This window comes from Sturnus vulgaris, chromosome 2, assembly GCF_052056855.1.
Source record: "Sturnus vulgaris isolate bStuVul1 chromosome 2, bStuVul1.hap1, whole genome shotgun sequence".
Classification (NCBI taxonomy): Eukaryota; Metazoa; Chordata; class Aves; order Passeriformes; family Sturnidae; genus Sturnus; species Sturnus vulgaris.
Window position 1 is genome coordinate 89886095 of NC_142244.1, and position 16877 is coordinate 89902971.

The 16877-nt window shown below is 41.7% G+C and overlaps 1 protein-coding gene across 1 annotated transcript; it reads left to right on the forward strand.

The window, feature by feature from the left end:
- Positions 1-209: 209 nt before the first annotated feature.
- Positions 210-14457, forward strand: IL1R2 (interleukin 1 receptor type 2). Its single transcript, XM_014893196.2, has 9 exons — positions 210-407; positions 1950-2080; positions 2178-2436; positions 4581-4755; positions 6143-6317; positions 7777-7842; positions 8563-8698; positions 10986-11131; positions 12426-14457. Exons 1-9 carry the CDS (start codon positions 376-378, stop codon positions 12551-12553), a joined length of 1248 nt encoding a protein of 415 aa, XP_014748682.1. The 5' UTR covers positions 210-375; the 3' UTR covers positions 12554-14457.
- The last annotated feature ends 2420 nt before the right edge of the window (positions 14458-16877 follow it).

Genomic DNA, 16877 nt, shown 5'->3' on the forward strand with positions numbered 1-16877 from the left:
TATTTAGCTGCTGACTATGCAGTGCACCTTTTGTTACCCATGAAAATTTTTCACTTGAGGTAGCGTGTGAAATAGTCATGTGAAGACATGAGTGTATGCAAGCTACCATTCGTCAGAAAAGAGGAAAATTAGTCATATATTTAGCAGTCATTTCCCCTTTTTTTGGGAAATCCAAACACATATTTTCTCTCTGTCCGTGCCTCTGTTTCTCTTATCCTCACTCTACGGAAGGAAAGAAAGTTGGGTCTAAAACGTTATTTGGTTTTGACATAAATCTGATTGGGCAATGTCAGACAAATTTCCGCTGGGTGTTGAGCACAACCCTATATAAGGTCCTCACTAGGAATTTTCAGTCTAATAGCTTCTTTTTGTGAGATGCTTATGTCTGAAAGACTACAGAATCACAGGTAAGTGAATCTGATTGAAATTTGGGAATGAAAACCTTCCCTAAACCCTCAAATGGTGTAGGGCTTATGGAAATTGTTAGTTACTAAACCAAAGGGACCAGAAAGCTCTGAACACAATAACTAATTGTTTTTGTCAGGCAAAGGATCTGAAGAGAGAGAAACTCACCTGTTACAGGGTATTGATGTGAACCATGGGGCTTGTTAATGCCTCTAGCACCTGGTTCAGGTGTAACTGAGAGGCTAGAGCTCCATATGAATTCCCTGGAAACCCACGCAGACCTAAGAGTAGGGGAGATGACCCATGGATATGAAACAGTATTATTGAGCAAGAAGTTGGTTTTGTGGTGCTGCAGAGATGACAATAAACTGGAAATCGTTTATTGTAGTCAAAGTATCAGACATCAGGTAAGTATAGTTACTAGAACAGGGAGAAATTTGGATTAAAACCATGATGGAAGTTTGAGCATGACAGGATACAAAAAGATGCCCAAAGGTGTATACCTATGAATATAGCTTTGTTATATTGGTAGAATTTCGGTTTTTTTTGCTTTTGGTTTTGATTTGAAATAGTTGCACAGTCATTTAATATTCATCATAGTTTTAAGGTCATGTAAAATGCATGCAATTTCCATTTCTGTATATAAAATGGAAATAGTGTAATGTATCATGTGGATATGTGTACTGTATTTCTCATAAATTCCTTACATAGGGCATAAACTAATGACTCTATCCAGCATGTTTTATATATTTTTCCCCATGGGACATTGAGGTAAAGCATAATCAATCAGCTGAGCAGCAGGAGCTGAGGCTTCATGGCTGAGGAAAAACATTCAGTGATGTACACAGATGCTGCCATGCCCATGCCAGTCCCATATAGATGACGCTCAATGAATGACTGGCAGAGGAGAATTTTGTTTTCCCTTAGTAGCCACCCTGTCTGATTTTCAGGACAGGTTGTTCAGGATTTTCCTTAGCTTTTTTTTTTTAGAATAGATGGTAATAGTGTCCAAGCTGAAAACTTGTGCACTACCAGCAAGATGGGTATACATGCCACAGGAGTCAATGTTTCTCGTCCCAACAGAAACATTTGCTGGAGACAAGAAATCTTGGCTCTGCTTATAGCTGGAAGTTTTCACACTAGCTGGCCTACTTTGCTCCTGTATTCACCCAAGCTACTACACTACAGCTCACTCGAAGCAACTGACTTTTGCCTCAGTCACGTCTTATTGCAAAACAAGCAGAGCTAAATTTTTCCACCCATAGATGTTGCTCTGAAAAGCTGTGGGGACAGCAGCATCTTGTGGTGTGCTGTTTTCATCTTCTGGAGTGAAAGGGAAGGACCAGAAGTGATATGTGTGTGCCAAGCCAGATGTTCTGGTTCCACAGTTCAGCCCCCATAAATTAGGGATGGAGTTACCTTTCTGCTCACTGAGGATGGACCCAAGCTCCCCAGGTCTGGAGTGAGAAAAATAGCACTTAATTCTTTAGGTAATATTGAATATTTTGATTATATAATCTGTCTTGTAATAAACTTCCTTGTAGATTTCAAAACACTTTCCTTCGACCCTCTTCTTCTGATTTCCTGTGGAAAAAAATGCAGATGCTCTTCTTTGTCGTGGTGATGTGCATGGTAGGTGCCTCTGCTTTCAGACTTCAGCAAGTCAAAAGCACAGGTAAGTGTATATTTGTCTTTTTTCCTTCTCTTTCCCCCACTGTTCTTTTTAATGTTCCTGTCTGACAGTAACATAAAAATGTCTCTGATTTATATAGAAAACTGCCCAGATCACACAGTGTTTTTCAAACACTACTATGAACTGCATGGAGAACCTGTGGTTCTGAAATGCCCTTCCCCCAGATACAAACATTTGGATTTCTCTGCCTTGACCTCTAATATCACATGGTATAAAAATGGTTCAAACACCATGATATCAGGAAGAGATGAAGATGCAAGAATCTGGGCAAAAGGAGATGCTCTCTGGTTTTTACCAGTGATGCTAGAAGACTCAGGAGTATATATCTGCACAAAAAGGTGGGTATTTAAAAGGAAAATCTAGTTCGCTAACAAAATGACTATGTCTAAATGCATTAGCTTGATTTTAAACTCCAGTTAAATTCAGAGCATTTATGGATAAGATAATTTCCTTGCTGACCGTATTAGAGAGAAAAAATGTGGGAAGTTAGGACCCTTGGAGTGCATTGTATATCTCCTATCCTTACTAGTACTGAAATCTGGATGAATTGTGACACAGGGTTGCCACTTTGGCTACAATCTCATAGGAAAATAGTGTATAGAGTTTTTTCTAGTTACCTCTGAGCCAATCAGTGTTAAGGCAAGTGGGACATGCTGCAGGCAGCAGGTTTGCTGAGCACAAATACCCTTGTTGCACCTCAGATTGCCTTATGAAGAATATTTAAGGCATTGTGTCTCTGCAGTCACTTTCTTCTTCCCTCTTCCATATCCCTAGTCTTCACTTTTCTTCTGAGTCATGTTTTAAACCAGAATTTGATTGACTTGGTATTGTTGGAAGACTTTTCATGAGACCCAGTGTGCATTTATTAGACTGGTACCAGACTTGTGATGTTGCAGTGAGTTGAAACTTTAGCCATGTCTCTTTTCAGCTCTATTGGTAATTTTTTTTTCTGAGTGTTTTCAATCTAACAGCACACTGTACCATATCAAAAGAGGTGCCAGGGTCTGGATTTGTTGAGGACTGAGGAAGACAAAAAATCCCATCACGCTTAAAGTCTGAATTTCTGAGGATGTTCCAGGTCCCTGTCCCATGCCATCACCTGCAGGCAGCCAGCCTCTCAGTATACCTGTGGCACTTAGCTCTGGGCTTTATACTGGAGAACGTATCTCTACATCCGTGGAGCTGCTTGTGGAGAGCATGGTCTCCTTGCTTGCAAGGCACTCCTTGTGAGGGAGATGTGTCAGCAGTAGAAGAGATGGACAAGTTGAGAAATCATGCTCAGCATGTAGGGTTGGCCTTTCCCAAGTCTCAGCAGCAATTTCAGTTGTGGAGCAGAAGAGTAGACTGACATCAAAGCCTGAATGGCAAAAGGTTGCAAATACTGTTCTAGAGCAGAATAGTTGCCTGAGATGTTCAAGAGTGCTTTTTAATCCCCTTTTTGGACTATTCTGCCTCACTTTGTCAATATATAACATTATGGTAGTGTTACTGAGAGATCTAGTAAAATGCTGTGAAATTTGCTTGAAAAAGACATGCAAGAGCCAAGCAGGTAACTTCATTGCTAACATTATTACAGGATTAATAAAGTGCAAGTAAATTGAATTCCTTTGAAATTATCCCACAGGGAAGCCAACAGAACTTTTTTATCAACTCTGTAAAATGAAGGTAGCAGTGAAGTATCACAGATCTCTGCTTCTGTGTTCTGTGGAGCAAGTATTTTGGATTGGGGCATCTGGCATGTGCGTAACAGATGGCCACAGTGCCCTGGCAATAGTGTCAGTCTGTCTGCTTGCAGCTGCTCTCCTGGAGGTGGCAGCCCGCCCTCCCTGGCTTCGCTGGCCCTGTCAAAGATCATGCACTGCCCTGAGTACAGGCATCTTCTGAAGCAGGCTTCCAGAGGTTGCAAAAGATGGAACTTAAGCATCTATCTCTCCCAGTGCAGTCTTCCTTGGGATTGTGATTGTCACTTGAGGCCAGAAAGAAAAGTTAAATATTGTGAACCTTTCAAAGCCAGAATGCCTTCTTTGCTACACAAAATTTTATGTACTCACATAAATTTCTATGGTTGTACAATAGTAACTGCAGATGTATTGCAATACATGCTTTAAGCCTTTTATTTAATTATTAGGGTTTTCACAGTCAAAACCTCTTCCAAGGAAACGGGGCAGGGTTCATCACACACCTGCTACTGTTCAGGTTAATATGTTCCCCCTCCTCACAAAGTTAAAATCGTGCTGCAGCCTAAAGGTGCACAGGAAAATTGTTGTACTAAAAAGAAAAGACTGAAGGTCTGAAGCAGATGTGTCAACATGTTTAGGTTATGCCAAAAGAACAGTACCAGTGATTTTCCAGCATTCCTCCCGGTATGATCTCAGCCTTGGCTCCGTTAAGGAGGGAAATGGAGCCAGGAGGAAACCAAGGTTGTTATTTGAGTTCTCCTCAGTCACTCTTCTGTGCTCACCTCTCCCTGTTCTGTCGGCAGGAACTCCTCCTACTGCGCCGAGGTCTCCATCCACCTCACAGTCATGGAGAAAACAGCTGCTCGGGAGATTGCCTATCCCCAGGTCCTCTTCACTTTCACCTCTGGAAAGATTGTTTGCCCTGACCTGTGGGATTTTGCACCAAATAGGACAAGCCTGGAGCTCAAGTGGTACAAGGTAGAACATTTACTTCCTCTTTGTGCACAGCCTTGTCCCAAGTTGGCACATAAATCTCCACTTTACGTTTCTCCTGAACATCACGTTCAGCATAGTTCATCAGTCACTAGCATAGTGCAATATACTGCGAATTTTGGGGCAGATGTATAAATTTTAAGAAAAGTTCTCTGGGGCACACTCAGCACAGGATGAAGTGTTCCACATGTTTTATGCTCTCACAGGCAGTGCAACTGTTTATAAGGCTAGGTTACTCACCCAACTCCAGGGTTTGCCACCTGATATCAGGTCCTTGTCTTTGACACTGTGCTTCTTTTTATGGCCCCTCTAGTGAATCCCATAAAGTAGGACCTCCCAGGGATACTGCTTCCATTTTCAGGTGGGGTAGCTTTCATTAATCAACTGGAATACACCATTTGGAAATACTGGATGAATTACATAATGCTTGGAGTGTTCTCTTGCCTAACTGGTCAGTTTGCTGCTTTTCAAGTAGGCAAGTCTGATTTTGCCTCTAGGATCAAATACAACATTCTTTGTTCAATTTCACAATGGAGAGCAGGGGATTCTTCTACCATTTGCATAATAGCTTGTTTCAGCTTTTATTTACACTGCCACTAGGATCACATGCTCTGCCTTGTGCAGCTGTAGCCTTACCATAGGATGTAATATACAGGCTGGCTTGCAGTGCCTAGGTTATGATCTATACCATACCAGCAAAATGTTGCTGCTCAGGACTCCCTTCAGAGTTGGGAACATAACCCACTTTATCTAAGCAAAAGGCTGCCCACCTAAATATGATTCTTGTTACAAATGCAAGAAAGAGCTACCCTGCCTTCATGAGGAAGGAACATAATTTCTCCTAGCAGATCTCCAGACTGTGTATGAACAGAGCCTTAGGGATACAGAGCAGGAATTTCTAATAGTTTATATGGTAAGTAACAGTTATGTGAAGTCCTGCATGATTACAAGTATTTTTCTTCAAAGACAAATATTAGAATATTACTCCTTATTCCTTAGAATATGATAACATTGTGATAACCTCCATGGGTACTAAAATCTTGTGCGATTGCTCTTAAGATGACTTAAGGAAGAGCTTATTATATGTTTTCAATCTTAAAATCTGCACTTTATGGAAGAGCTAAGCACACACATTATAGATAGATTAAAACAGCAATTCTTCACACCTCATATAGTGCCATAAGGTATTTTAGGGATGGATACACATTAAAATAACTTTTTTTGTGCTTTGGTGAGAAAGCAGAACTGCTCAGATTTCCCAGTGATAAATGAACTTCTAATAATAGAGAGACAGAGATAATTTGTCTGAGAGTTACACAGGGTGTAACCATAGCTATCTGAGTCATAACACCAATTTCTGTCCTTTCTCCAGGATGCTCTGCCTTTGGAAGATGACAATGAAAGATTCATCATTCTCAAAGGTTCAGCATCTCTGATCATGACATCTGTGCTACCAACAGACATGGGGTATTACACCTGCAAGATGTCATTTCCATTTGAAGGTGTGATGTATGAAATCACCAGGACAATTCAACTGGAGACTGTTGGTAAATATAGTACCAGATGATCAGAGGGATGGAGCACCTCTCATACAAGGAAAGGCTGAGAGAATTGGATTTATTCAGCCTGGAAAAGAGAGGGCTTGGTGTGGCATACCAGTACCTGAAGGGGGCTTACAAGAATAATGGAGAGGGGCTTCTTACAAGAGCAGGAAATGACAGGACAAGGGCGAATGGCTTCAAACTGAAAGAGGGCAGGTTGATATTGGCTATTAGGAGGAAGTGTTTTACTGTGAGGGTAGTGAGGCACTGGCACAGATTGGCCAGAGAAGTTGTGGATGCTCCCCTTGCCCTCCCTGGAAGTGTTCAAGGCCAGGGTAGATGGGGATTTGAGCAACCTGGTCTAGTGGAAAGCGTCCCTGCCCATGGCAGGAGGGTTGGAACTAGTGGTCCTAGGAACCTTTTAGGAAAGGTTTTAGGAACCTTTAAGGTTCCTTCCAACCTAAATCATTCTGTGGTCCTATGATTCAATGATGGACATATTAAAACATTACAGCACATAAGAAAACCTCTTCTTTGCTAATGAAACTCTTGAGAGAAGCTCATGTTCATGCTTTCAGCCGTGCCAAAGGAGTGCTTGTCCTGGCCTTGATGGGGCTCCCACAGCACCCCTGGCAGAGAGGGGTTCTCTCCTGAAAGTACCTGTGTTTGTTAAGTGGAATAATTGATGTTTTGGGGACAGGAGAGGGTGTCACTACACAGGGCTTTAGGGGAGCTCGGAGATCAGACACTTAGCGGTGGACCAGGGCAAGGACAAACGCTGAGCCACAGAACGGGGACAGGCCGCTGTGCTACAGAGCGGGAAGAGATGCTGTGCCACACACAGAGCGGGGACAGGAGCTGTGCCACACACGGTGCGGGGACAGGAGCTGTGCCACACACAGAGCGGGGACAGGCGCTGTGCCACACACAGTGCGGGGACAGGCGCTGTGCCACAGACAGTGCGGGGACAGGAGCTGTGCCACACACAGAGCGGGGACAGGAGCTGTGCCACACACGGTGCGGGGACAGGAGCTGTGCCACACACAGTGCGGGGACAGGCGCTGTGCCACACACAGTGCGGGGACAGGAGCTGTGCCACACACAGAGCGGGGACAGGAGCTGTGCCACACACAGAGCGGGGACAGGCGCTGTGCCACAGACAGTGCGGGGACAGGAGAGCGGCGGGGCCGGGCGCTGCTGCGCAGGGCGGCCGGCAGGGGGCGCCCGTGCCGCACATTCCTCCCGCCGTCCCTGAGGATCCCTGAGGCTCGGTGGGAGCGCGATCCTGCCCGAACCCACAGCCGCGGCTTGGAACCGCAGTATCTCTGCTTGCCACGGGATTTAGCAATCAAATCCTTTCCTGGAACTCGACAGGTGTTGGGTGAAGTGACATGTTTCTGGTTCTGGGGCCACGCTCACATTTTCTTATGTCTTAGCACTGACTCTGTTCTCTTTTTCTGCCAAGAACAAGAGAAGAGAATTACCCCGATAATTGTGTATCCAGCCCAAAAGACAACATCAGCTGCTCTTGGTAAGGCCCAGCATATTCGGAAGAGTTTGGAAGAGAAAAACTAGAGCAGGTCCTCTAATGGTGTAATTTGTTGGCATAAATTGTTGTAGGTTTTTGATCTCAGTTATATTACTTGAGGGTTAATGCTGAAGTATTCTTTGCTTTTTAATGTCTACAGCCTCCTGCTGTCTTCTGGGTATATAGATATACTTCCATAGAATGTAAATACACATCAGTCTGGACTCTCCTTATCCCTGAGTTACAGTACTTACAGCGACTAATAAGTTTCAGAAATTTTGCAAAATCACTTTAACCCTGGAGGTCCCACCTTCAGCTGAATGTCCTCACCCACAGCATCTCTGAGTGAAGCTGTGCTGCTGGTTAATGCATTTGCTCCGAAAGAATAAATCACACAGTGCCCTTTGGGCTGCAGTGGGTCAGAAAGGGCAAGGCCACAGGCATGGACACAACCTTTCCTCCAGGGAATGTGTTTGGTGCAAGAGTTGCTACGTGTTGAAATAGGGAAATACTTGGTTAGCAGCAGGACAAACTGCCTCACTCAAGGGTCTTGCTGCCAAGGAGTAGGGGATCAAAAGCAATCCGGAGATTAACTTCAGTTTTGAAAGTAGTGGTTCTTGGAGGTGTATGGGATCTCCCACTGGAGTTGCTGGTTTTCACCAAAAGAAAGAGTAGTTCTTCAAATGTATCCAAATTGTTTTTCAATCTTTCTTTTTTTGACAGGCTCCAAGATGACTCTCCCGTGCAAAGTGTTTGTTGGGCTGAGCAGCCATTTCCAAACTGATGTGGAATGGCTGGCAAATGACACCAGCGTTGATGTGGTTTATAAACAAAGCAGAGTTGCAGAGGGGGAACGACAGTAAGTCTGAAAGTGCTTCCTTGTGCTTATTGTTCTAAACTGCAGTGCCTCTTGGCGCAGCTGAATGACAGGTATTCGAATGGGAAATGGACAAATCTGAAGTGAAGGTGAGAGATGAGAATAAAAAGGGCAGGCAAGCAAAAAAAACCCAAGCCCAACCCAGTCAATGAAATAAATTCTTTATCTCTGTTTCTTGTTACATGGTATTTTGCAAATGAGCCAACTTTGAGACAAACTTTAAGCACACTTTCATGAGTAACTGAACTGTTTTAAGGGCTGACTGCAGTGGAAAGCAAGGAGACTTGATCCTTCCCAGTGCTTCTCTCATCTGTCTCCTTACCCCACACCAGCAAAGTGGCAACATTCTCTCCCTGACATTCATGAGGTTCTCTGAATACACTAAGACAACAGAGAATTATCTAGTGGTTTGATTTTGCTGTTTGTATTTTTTTTTCTAAATAACATTATTTTTTCCCCCTAAGCTTGTTCTTTTCCACATTAGTGAGTTAAACTGACTCACACAGACACCCGCTGAGTGCTAGAACAGGGTAGCACTGAAGGGAATGCTGGTGGGAGTGAAAAACAGGATGTTCCACATCCTCTTGCTCTGATTCATTGAGTCTCCTAGTCTCGAGGAGCTTTCTTTCAGCTGCCTCATAGCTGCATACCTCAAGGCTTTTCCCACTAGGAAAGGGAAATATAACCGCTTTCTGTACCTGTGATGGGTTACCTGATGTGTTACCTGGAGTGAGTGTAACTCACTACATCCAGGCACACCTCTAGTGTTTTTGTAAATGTGAGCTAAACCTTTTGACTCAAATCTCTTCATTGAGGACCAAGTCAGCTTGTTTTGTTTCTTGTTTCATGAAGCTCAGATCAAAAAGATCATTGCTCTTGCCTGGTGGCTCTGCCTGTACTGGTGGACAGAGCCCAGAAGGTTCCTTGGCTCTGGGATGTCATTTCCTCAGCTGTTACTTGCTAAAGTGGTCACACACCAGCTAGAACCTCCCCAAAGGGTTTCTGTAAATTGATTAGGGTTTAGCATGGGCTAGAGGCTGTTTCCAACAGAATTGGGGATGTGGCATCTGTATTTTGATGGACAAGAATGTTTAACAGTTATGGATGTGAGATGGTTTTGGCAATTTGTGGCCACCAGTGCCAGATAACAGCCTGGCCATACTGCAGCCAGAGGTAACATAGGAACTCAGCTCTATGCCCAAGCCTTTAGGTGTTTTCCCATTCCCCACAGCATGCTTGGGGAAATTGATGTATTACCTTGTTTATATGGATAAGTGAAAATGCATTGAACCTGTGGCCAGGAACCATAAAATGTGTGGAAGCTATAGTCTCTGCTGGCTTTAGAATAGAGCAGCACTTTCTTACTTGGACTTGAAAAACGACTTCTGTAATGCCTATCACTATCATTATTGCTGTCATATATTATCATGCAATTGCACAAGGACAGTGACAGTGACAGCTGATGTTCCTGCAGGACCCACAGTGTGTGACATATCCCAGTTCTGCTGGAAGTCCTCATTATGGCAGCATGACAAAACAGCTCAAATGCCACTGGGAAAACAAATTCCCTGCAGAAATCTCTGCCACAGAGCTCCCAAGGGGAGCACCCAGGGAATTCCATTGCTGCCAAGCAATGCAGGCTCATGATCAGATCATTAAAGAGCAGCTGGATAACTGCTCTGGTAATGACTAAAAGATATCAAGGGACAATGTTTGACTCCAGCTAAAAACCGCTTTGACTCTTAAAATAATCATGTTGAAATTAGCTGGAAACTTCTTGGACAGTTTCTCGTATTGAGCTATTGGCTTTGAGCATGTGATAGACAGGAATAGTGATTCAGCTTTCTCAGAGAACTTTTGCATGGTTATGTTCCCTATATGTCCACTTCCAGCTGGTCATAAAAATTAACTTCTGGTGGTCAGAGAGAAGGAATTAGGTCCTTGAACAGTGTTGTGAAGTGAGCTCAAAGATACACAGAATTCCACTTGCCTTTTTCCTCTGCCTTTTCTTTATTTTTGCTAGACAAATACAGGTATTTTTTTTTCTCTAGATTCCAAAAAGTGCAGGATAGGTACTGCCCACTGAGACCCAAGTAGTTAGCACAGCTGAGTGGAAGACAGCAGGCATCCTTGAATGCTGAAGGGTTGGTTCACAAATGAACCAATATCGAATGCATTTTCTTGCAATGTGCTGTTAGAATGAACATCTTAAATAGAGAAAAAACACCTTATTAAAATATTTAACATTAAAACTTTCTTATTCTTCCAGAGAAATTGTAGAAAATGGTGAAAACTTTATTGAAGTACCACTGATTTTTGATTCTGTTGAAGAAGTGGATTTCTATACAGACTTTACCTGTCTGGCCCAGAACAGATATGGATACCAAGTACTGCCAACAAGGGTCAAGCAGGAAGGTAGCTATTTTTACTGCTTAGTTTTTGTATTTTTTGTTATTATTCTAATGCTAAATTATCATCTAATATTTTTATACTGTAAGAGCTAGTGTTGGGATGAGTTACTGCCAGGGGCAAATCTGATTGCCTCTTTCACCTGTAGTCTTTGATACAGCCTGTTCACAAAATGCACCTTCTGTAGGTCATTTACTGACATTTTATGCAGGGATAAGGATCTCTCTGTGCTGGTATATCTGTTTATTAGATAGGACTCCAATTTAGATACACTTTGTGAAATGAATGTTCCAGTGAGACTACTGGCAAACTCTCTTTGCAGCAGGGCCAAATCTCCTCCAGTTCCTCAACAAGTAGGGAGAAAAGAAGATAGTAACAGAATAAATTATTAGTGTTCCTTTTCCTCATGCACAAACTGCTGCCAAAATAACAAGAACTGTAAATTATGATGGGTGTTGTTATTTTGGCTCCTAGTCATGGGAAGAGAAGACTTAAACTCAGTGTAATTAATGTTTCAGTGTGATAAACCACTGGCCAAGAGCCAGCTGTATGAACAATGTGAAGCAATGCTGATTGTTTCTTTGCATGACGTTGGTGAACCACCAAAGCTTGCTCATCCTGTCTTAGAAAGGCACATGAACACTTTCAGACTTCATTATCACTCCAGCACCCTATGATGAGGAATTTGTACTCATTTTGCTGGATCATGTGCTGCCCTTGTCTTCCATGAGCTACACGGGAATAACTACAGAGGAGGCAATATATATATGTGAATAATCCAGAATGGTCTGGACAGACACTGGTGTTGGAAATTAGCTGGATTTGGGAAGAAGTTCTGAGTCTTGGGTTGATTGTTACTAATTTATAAGCTGCTCTGTAGGAAAAAAATTATTCACACAACTTGAGGGTGAACTAATTGTTAAGTATTCCTACTCCATGCAGTGCTTGGATTTCCTCCTTGGAATGTCTCTGCTTTTGACAAATCAAGATAGAAAGCACACAGCTGCTCTAATCAGGAGTTCAGAAAGTTTAGTGTATGCAAAATATTAAATTCTCGTTCTCTCTTTGTTTTCCAATCTTTCCTCCTGTCTTCATGAACACATTTCCCAGAATGCTCAATCAATAGGTGTCTTCCTTTCAAAGCTGATAAGCCCTGCTGGAAGGTTGACTTGCAGACCTCCTTTTTGTTGTCATTTCTCCTCTCCCCACTTGAGTTTAGAGGACTATGTTCCTGGGAGTTTGCTGGTTTTGTTTTTTTTTTTTTTCAATTTTTCTAATATTTAATGTGTTTACTTTCCAGCTGTTGGTCTGTCCTGGTACATTGCAGTGATACCTGTTGCACTGGCCTGTGTGATCGTGGGAGGGATATGCATGCACAAGTGCTGGAAGCGGAGAGCTGATAAAGGATATTCAGTACCAAAAGTTTAAAATCCACTTGGTTCTCCAACTGCCTAAAGAGCAAAAAAAATCACCCTGGCTATCTTTCACATCAGACACAGAGAGCATTTCAGTCCCAATATACTGAATTCCCAACAGACTGATAATAACAGCTCTTTCCCATTTTTCCTGGTCTTCTATGATCTGATGAAGTTAAAAACATAAATTTGCATTTTTATGCTGCTTAGATGCAGGAAATCTGGTTCTATTATTTTGCACCTAGGGTGCAATCTGTAGACTTTTGGAACACAAAATCGTGCTCTGGATATGGGAAGGGCAGGGAAAGGGAGGTGCGCTCATCCTTTGTAATTCCAATAGATGTACTGTTTTTTTAAAAAAAGGAAAAGAAACCCCCTAAAACCTAAAAAAGGAAGCTAAAGAAGCTTGCTACAGAAAGACTATTTGAAACTAGAGTGAAAAAGCAATTTTTCTATGCAACCAGACTAAATTTATTTTACTTCAGTCTAAAAAGAGCCATTTGTTTTCCCTTTTCCAGAGCCAAATGCAGTTGTCATGGCAACTGTATATCTACGAACTTCTCCACAGAAAAACTAATTTTGTTCACCATTTGGATTACACTTTGCTTAAATAGACTGTCTCAGAATATTCTGCCCCCAGAGATAACTCCATCTGTATAACAGATAACTGTACACAGAAGAATTCAATTCTGTTTTATCTACCAATATGTTGTAGCTAGAGATTTATAGACAGCTGTAACATGTTGTCATCTTTGCCAAGGAAAGAATTGGAGGGATGTTTAAGTGTTTTGAGACTAATTTGATTAATCAAAAGTTTTATTCCTGGAAGTGATTGGACAGATTGTCAGTAATAATGAACAGTCTCACGCTTTTGTGCCTCCAGCCCTTTTGTGACCAGTCTGGTGTAGCTTCAGATTGTGTCCTTTAAATTGCAGTATGCAACTTGGTTACATAGGATGCAAAACACTGCCTGTTATGTTAACCTAGCTGGATTCTAGTCTTGACATAAATCATAAGGGAGCAATAAATAATCAATGACCATGTTGTACTTTGAGAGTCAGAATGAGTAAAATTATTTGGTCACTTCCTCTCTTCCTCTTCAAAGAGGTACCACTCATGAGAGCTGAGAAATCATTACATGATATATAATGTGTATTATCTTCATCTGCATAGGAGGGAAGAGAACCTGCATTAAGGCCTAGATTAGTACAGATCCATAACTGACACCTCTCACAGGCATCAAAGATAAAGCTTTTTGTTCATGTAAATCATCCCAGAGGATTTTCAAATTCTGTAGGAAAAAAAAATCAGGAAAAGCCTTGGCTCCAGAAATCAAATTGTAACACACTAGAGAAGTGAATGGCTCACATCCACCTGGGAGAGACCATGACCTTATGCCTTTCCACCACTGCTTCTAGTTGGCTCTGAGTTTGGCCCAATAAATGTCTGGAAGGATTTTAAAGAGTAGGATGTGGTTTGAGTTAAGAAATCTTCACTCTATTAGAAAGAACATTCATATGTAATGAGATTTAAACCAAAGGCTCCCTTTAAATACTCTAAATATTTGTTGTGAAGATACAGGCACAGGGATTAGAGTTCTGACGCAGTTTAGGTCAAAGACATGCAGGGAACTCCACAGGACTCACTGTTTCCAAGTGCAGAATATTAAAGATGATAAGGACTACAAGTATTTTATGGGCAGATGGGAAAAAGGTGGATGCAAGTGTGGAGAACAGTCAGTCCACTTGGATATCTGTTATTTGAAGGGAGAAAGCTATAGATGAATTGATCTGTGTTGGAGGGAACATTGAAAATGTTTCAGGAGCATCAGGAATGCTCATTCTTTTCAAGCAATTGCTAGTCTGTACCTAGAGAACACATTAGGTTTGCCAATAAATGTAATGTTTAAAAATGTGATTTGCTTTTTCTTTCCATCTGTATCCTCCAAGAGTAGTGTGATCACATACCTGGCTGTAGCTGCAGGGTTGGATTTCACTAAGTACTGGAAAAGAAGCAGAACTTTTGGTATACAGAGTACTGGTGCCATAAGAAAGTTAAATACCTCAGATCCTTCTCCAAAGCCAGAGAAGGAGAAAAAAATATGAATGTAAGATAATAATTAGGTATTTAGGGAATTGCTTTTACATACTCAGTGGCATCTTGAGTACAATAGGAAAGTAAAGAAACAAAGGCTTATCTTTTATGAAGTGATACTTCCTTCTCTGACTGCTAGTATAATAATATTCTGAAGGCTTTCCTCATAAGTAGATGTCTTCAGGTGAGCTATACAGTGTAAATATTTTACAGATAGATTTGAACAAGTAAGCTACATAATGTAAATGCTTTACACTGATTTATACCATTATACACAAGGGCAACGTGGTTTATTTATGTTTTGAAAATGTTATGTGAAAAAATGGAAAACAAATAAAACCCAAACCAAAATGCTGGTGTGTGAGTTGAGTGGGAAGAAAGGTGTGAGATATGAGATGGCTCTTTGAGGATGGAAGCTCTTTCCTAGACCTGAAAAGAAGTACAGCATTAGGGAATATAACATTAAGGATTCGGGGCTCTGTACCACAATGTCTCTCTTCACAAAAATTATGGATGTAATGAGGACAAGGTCACCTTGTTCCTGGGACTGTGTGGGTTTACAGCATTTTCCAGAGAGCTAGTCTATCTGCAACAGCTTTAGAGGCACACCTACAGAGCAGAAAAGACTGGTGTATCGTGGTCTTGGCATGAGTTAGCATCCAGAACAGAGGCTTCTCATGCAGAAGTTGTTTTCAGGAAACATGAATTGAGTTAACAACTATTTTCTAATTTTTAGTGTTTGTGATCTTGATATCATTTATCCATCTAAATAGGCAGCATAACTAATATTTGACCAGAGTAGAACCAAAACCAACTCTAAATATAATGTGAAGAGCACCAAATAATTTGATCTGCTGGTTCCCAAACAAAAACCATTAAATAAATGTGGGACCAAGTGAAAACAAGGGCTGACCTGCACATAGAGTTGATCTTGGCTGATCAAGAAAAGAAAGTTATATTTTTAAAATTCTAGTATCTGGGGAGGGAAGGCATGCATGCAGGAGGACGAGGACCTCCTTGTTGAAATATCATTGCCAGGAATAGTGTTTTAGGTATGAACAGCTAATTAAAATGTTTATTATTATTCTGCCTCAAGTCTGTAAAGCAACAGGTCCAGCAGGGCAAAACAAAGTAAAAAATAGTTTTTATGTTTTTGAGCTGAGAACTCCCTGTCCACTCATAACCTTGCAGCTGCTAAAGATAGCCTAGGGTGGGATACATCTCATCCAGCCTTCTCAGAGCCTAAAGGAATAGAGGTAATCCAATCCAAGAGGATGTTTCCTCTCCACTCAGTGAGAAAGACTTCTCTCTGGTGCTTAAAATAAATGGGATCAATTGCATCTCAGAGGTGTCTGTCTTTTTCCATCAGTTTAAGACAAAACAAGATGAATCGATTCTGCATGGATTCATGGATACAGGAATGACTAGTTGTGGATCACTGGATTTCAGGTTATCAGAGAGGTTACTAAAAGAAACAGTCTAAAGCCCAGAGACGCCTTATGTCGAAGCTTCTGGGCTTTCTTGGGAAATGGCTTCAATGCTGGCAGCTCTGTGCAGAGCAAGCACAGGCTCACACTAAATGAAAATACTGTAAGAAGCTGGGAGGCAGGCACAAAGATATATATTGTAGAATCCAACATAAGAGGGAGGCTGAAAATGTCTAGCTAGTGCCTTGGAAAACATTTGTGGTTTCACAGATTGTGTGGTCATGAAGTGCCACAGCTATTACAGGAAGAAAAGAAAGAGCTGTCCTGTGTGCATGGCTGAAGTACAGAGAGCCCTTCTGGGACCAGGAGGAAGTCTGCTGAGTGACTGCAGGTGAGCTGAGGCCTGTCACCCTTTCCACAACTCTCAGCCAGCTCAGCTCCCATGGCAGGCAAGTGTCTGCCTGCTTCTTCCTGGCTCTGCTGGGCTATAGCAGAAAATTGTAAAAAACCCGTTATATAGGAAAGGAAATATCATAAAACTAGCTTGCTTCCACTGGAAAACTCATGTCCTTGATAAAAAATCCACTTATATACATATAGGTATATGTATATGTATATGTATTTCTGCTTTAGTGTGCTCATTGCACTGGAAACGGTAGTCTTTATCAGTCTGTACATTACCTAGTATACACAATGTAAAGATCTTAATAAAGTAGCTGAAATACAACTCCAGTCAGTTTTCAAGAGAGCATATTATCATCCTGAAATTCTTCAGCCAGGCACTAATAATAATAATAATAATGATGATGAGGAGGA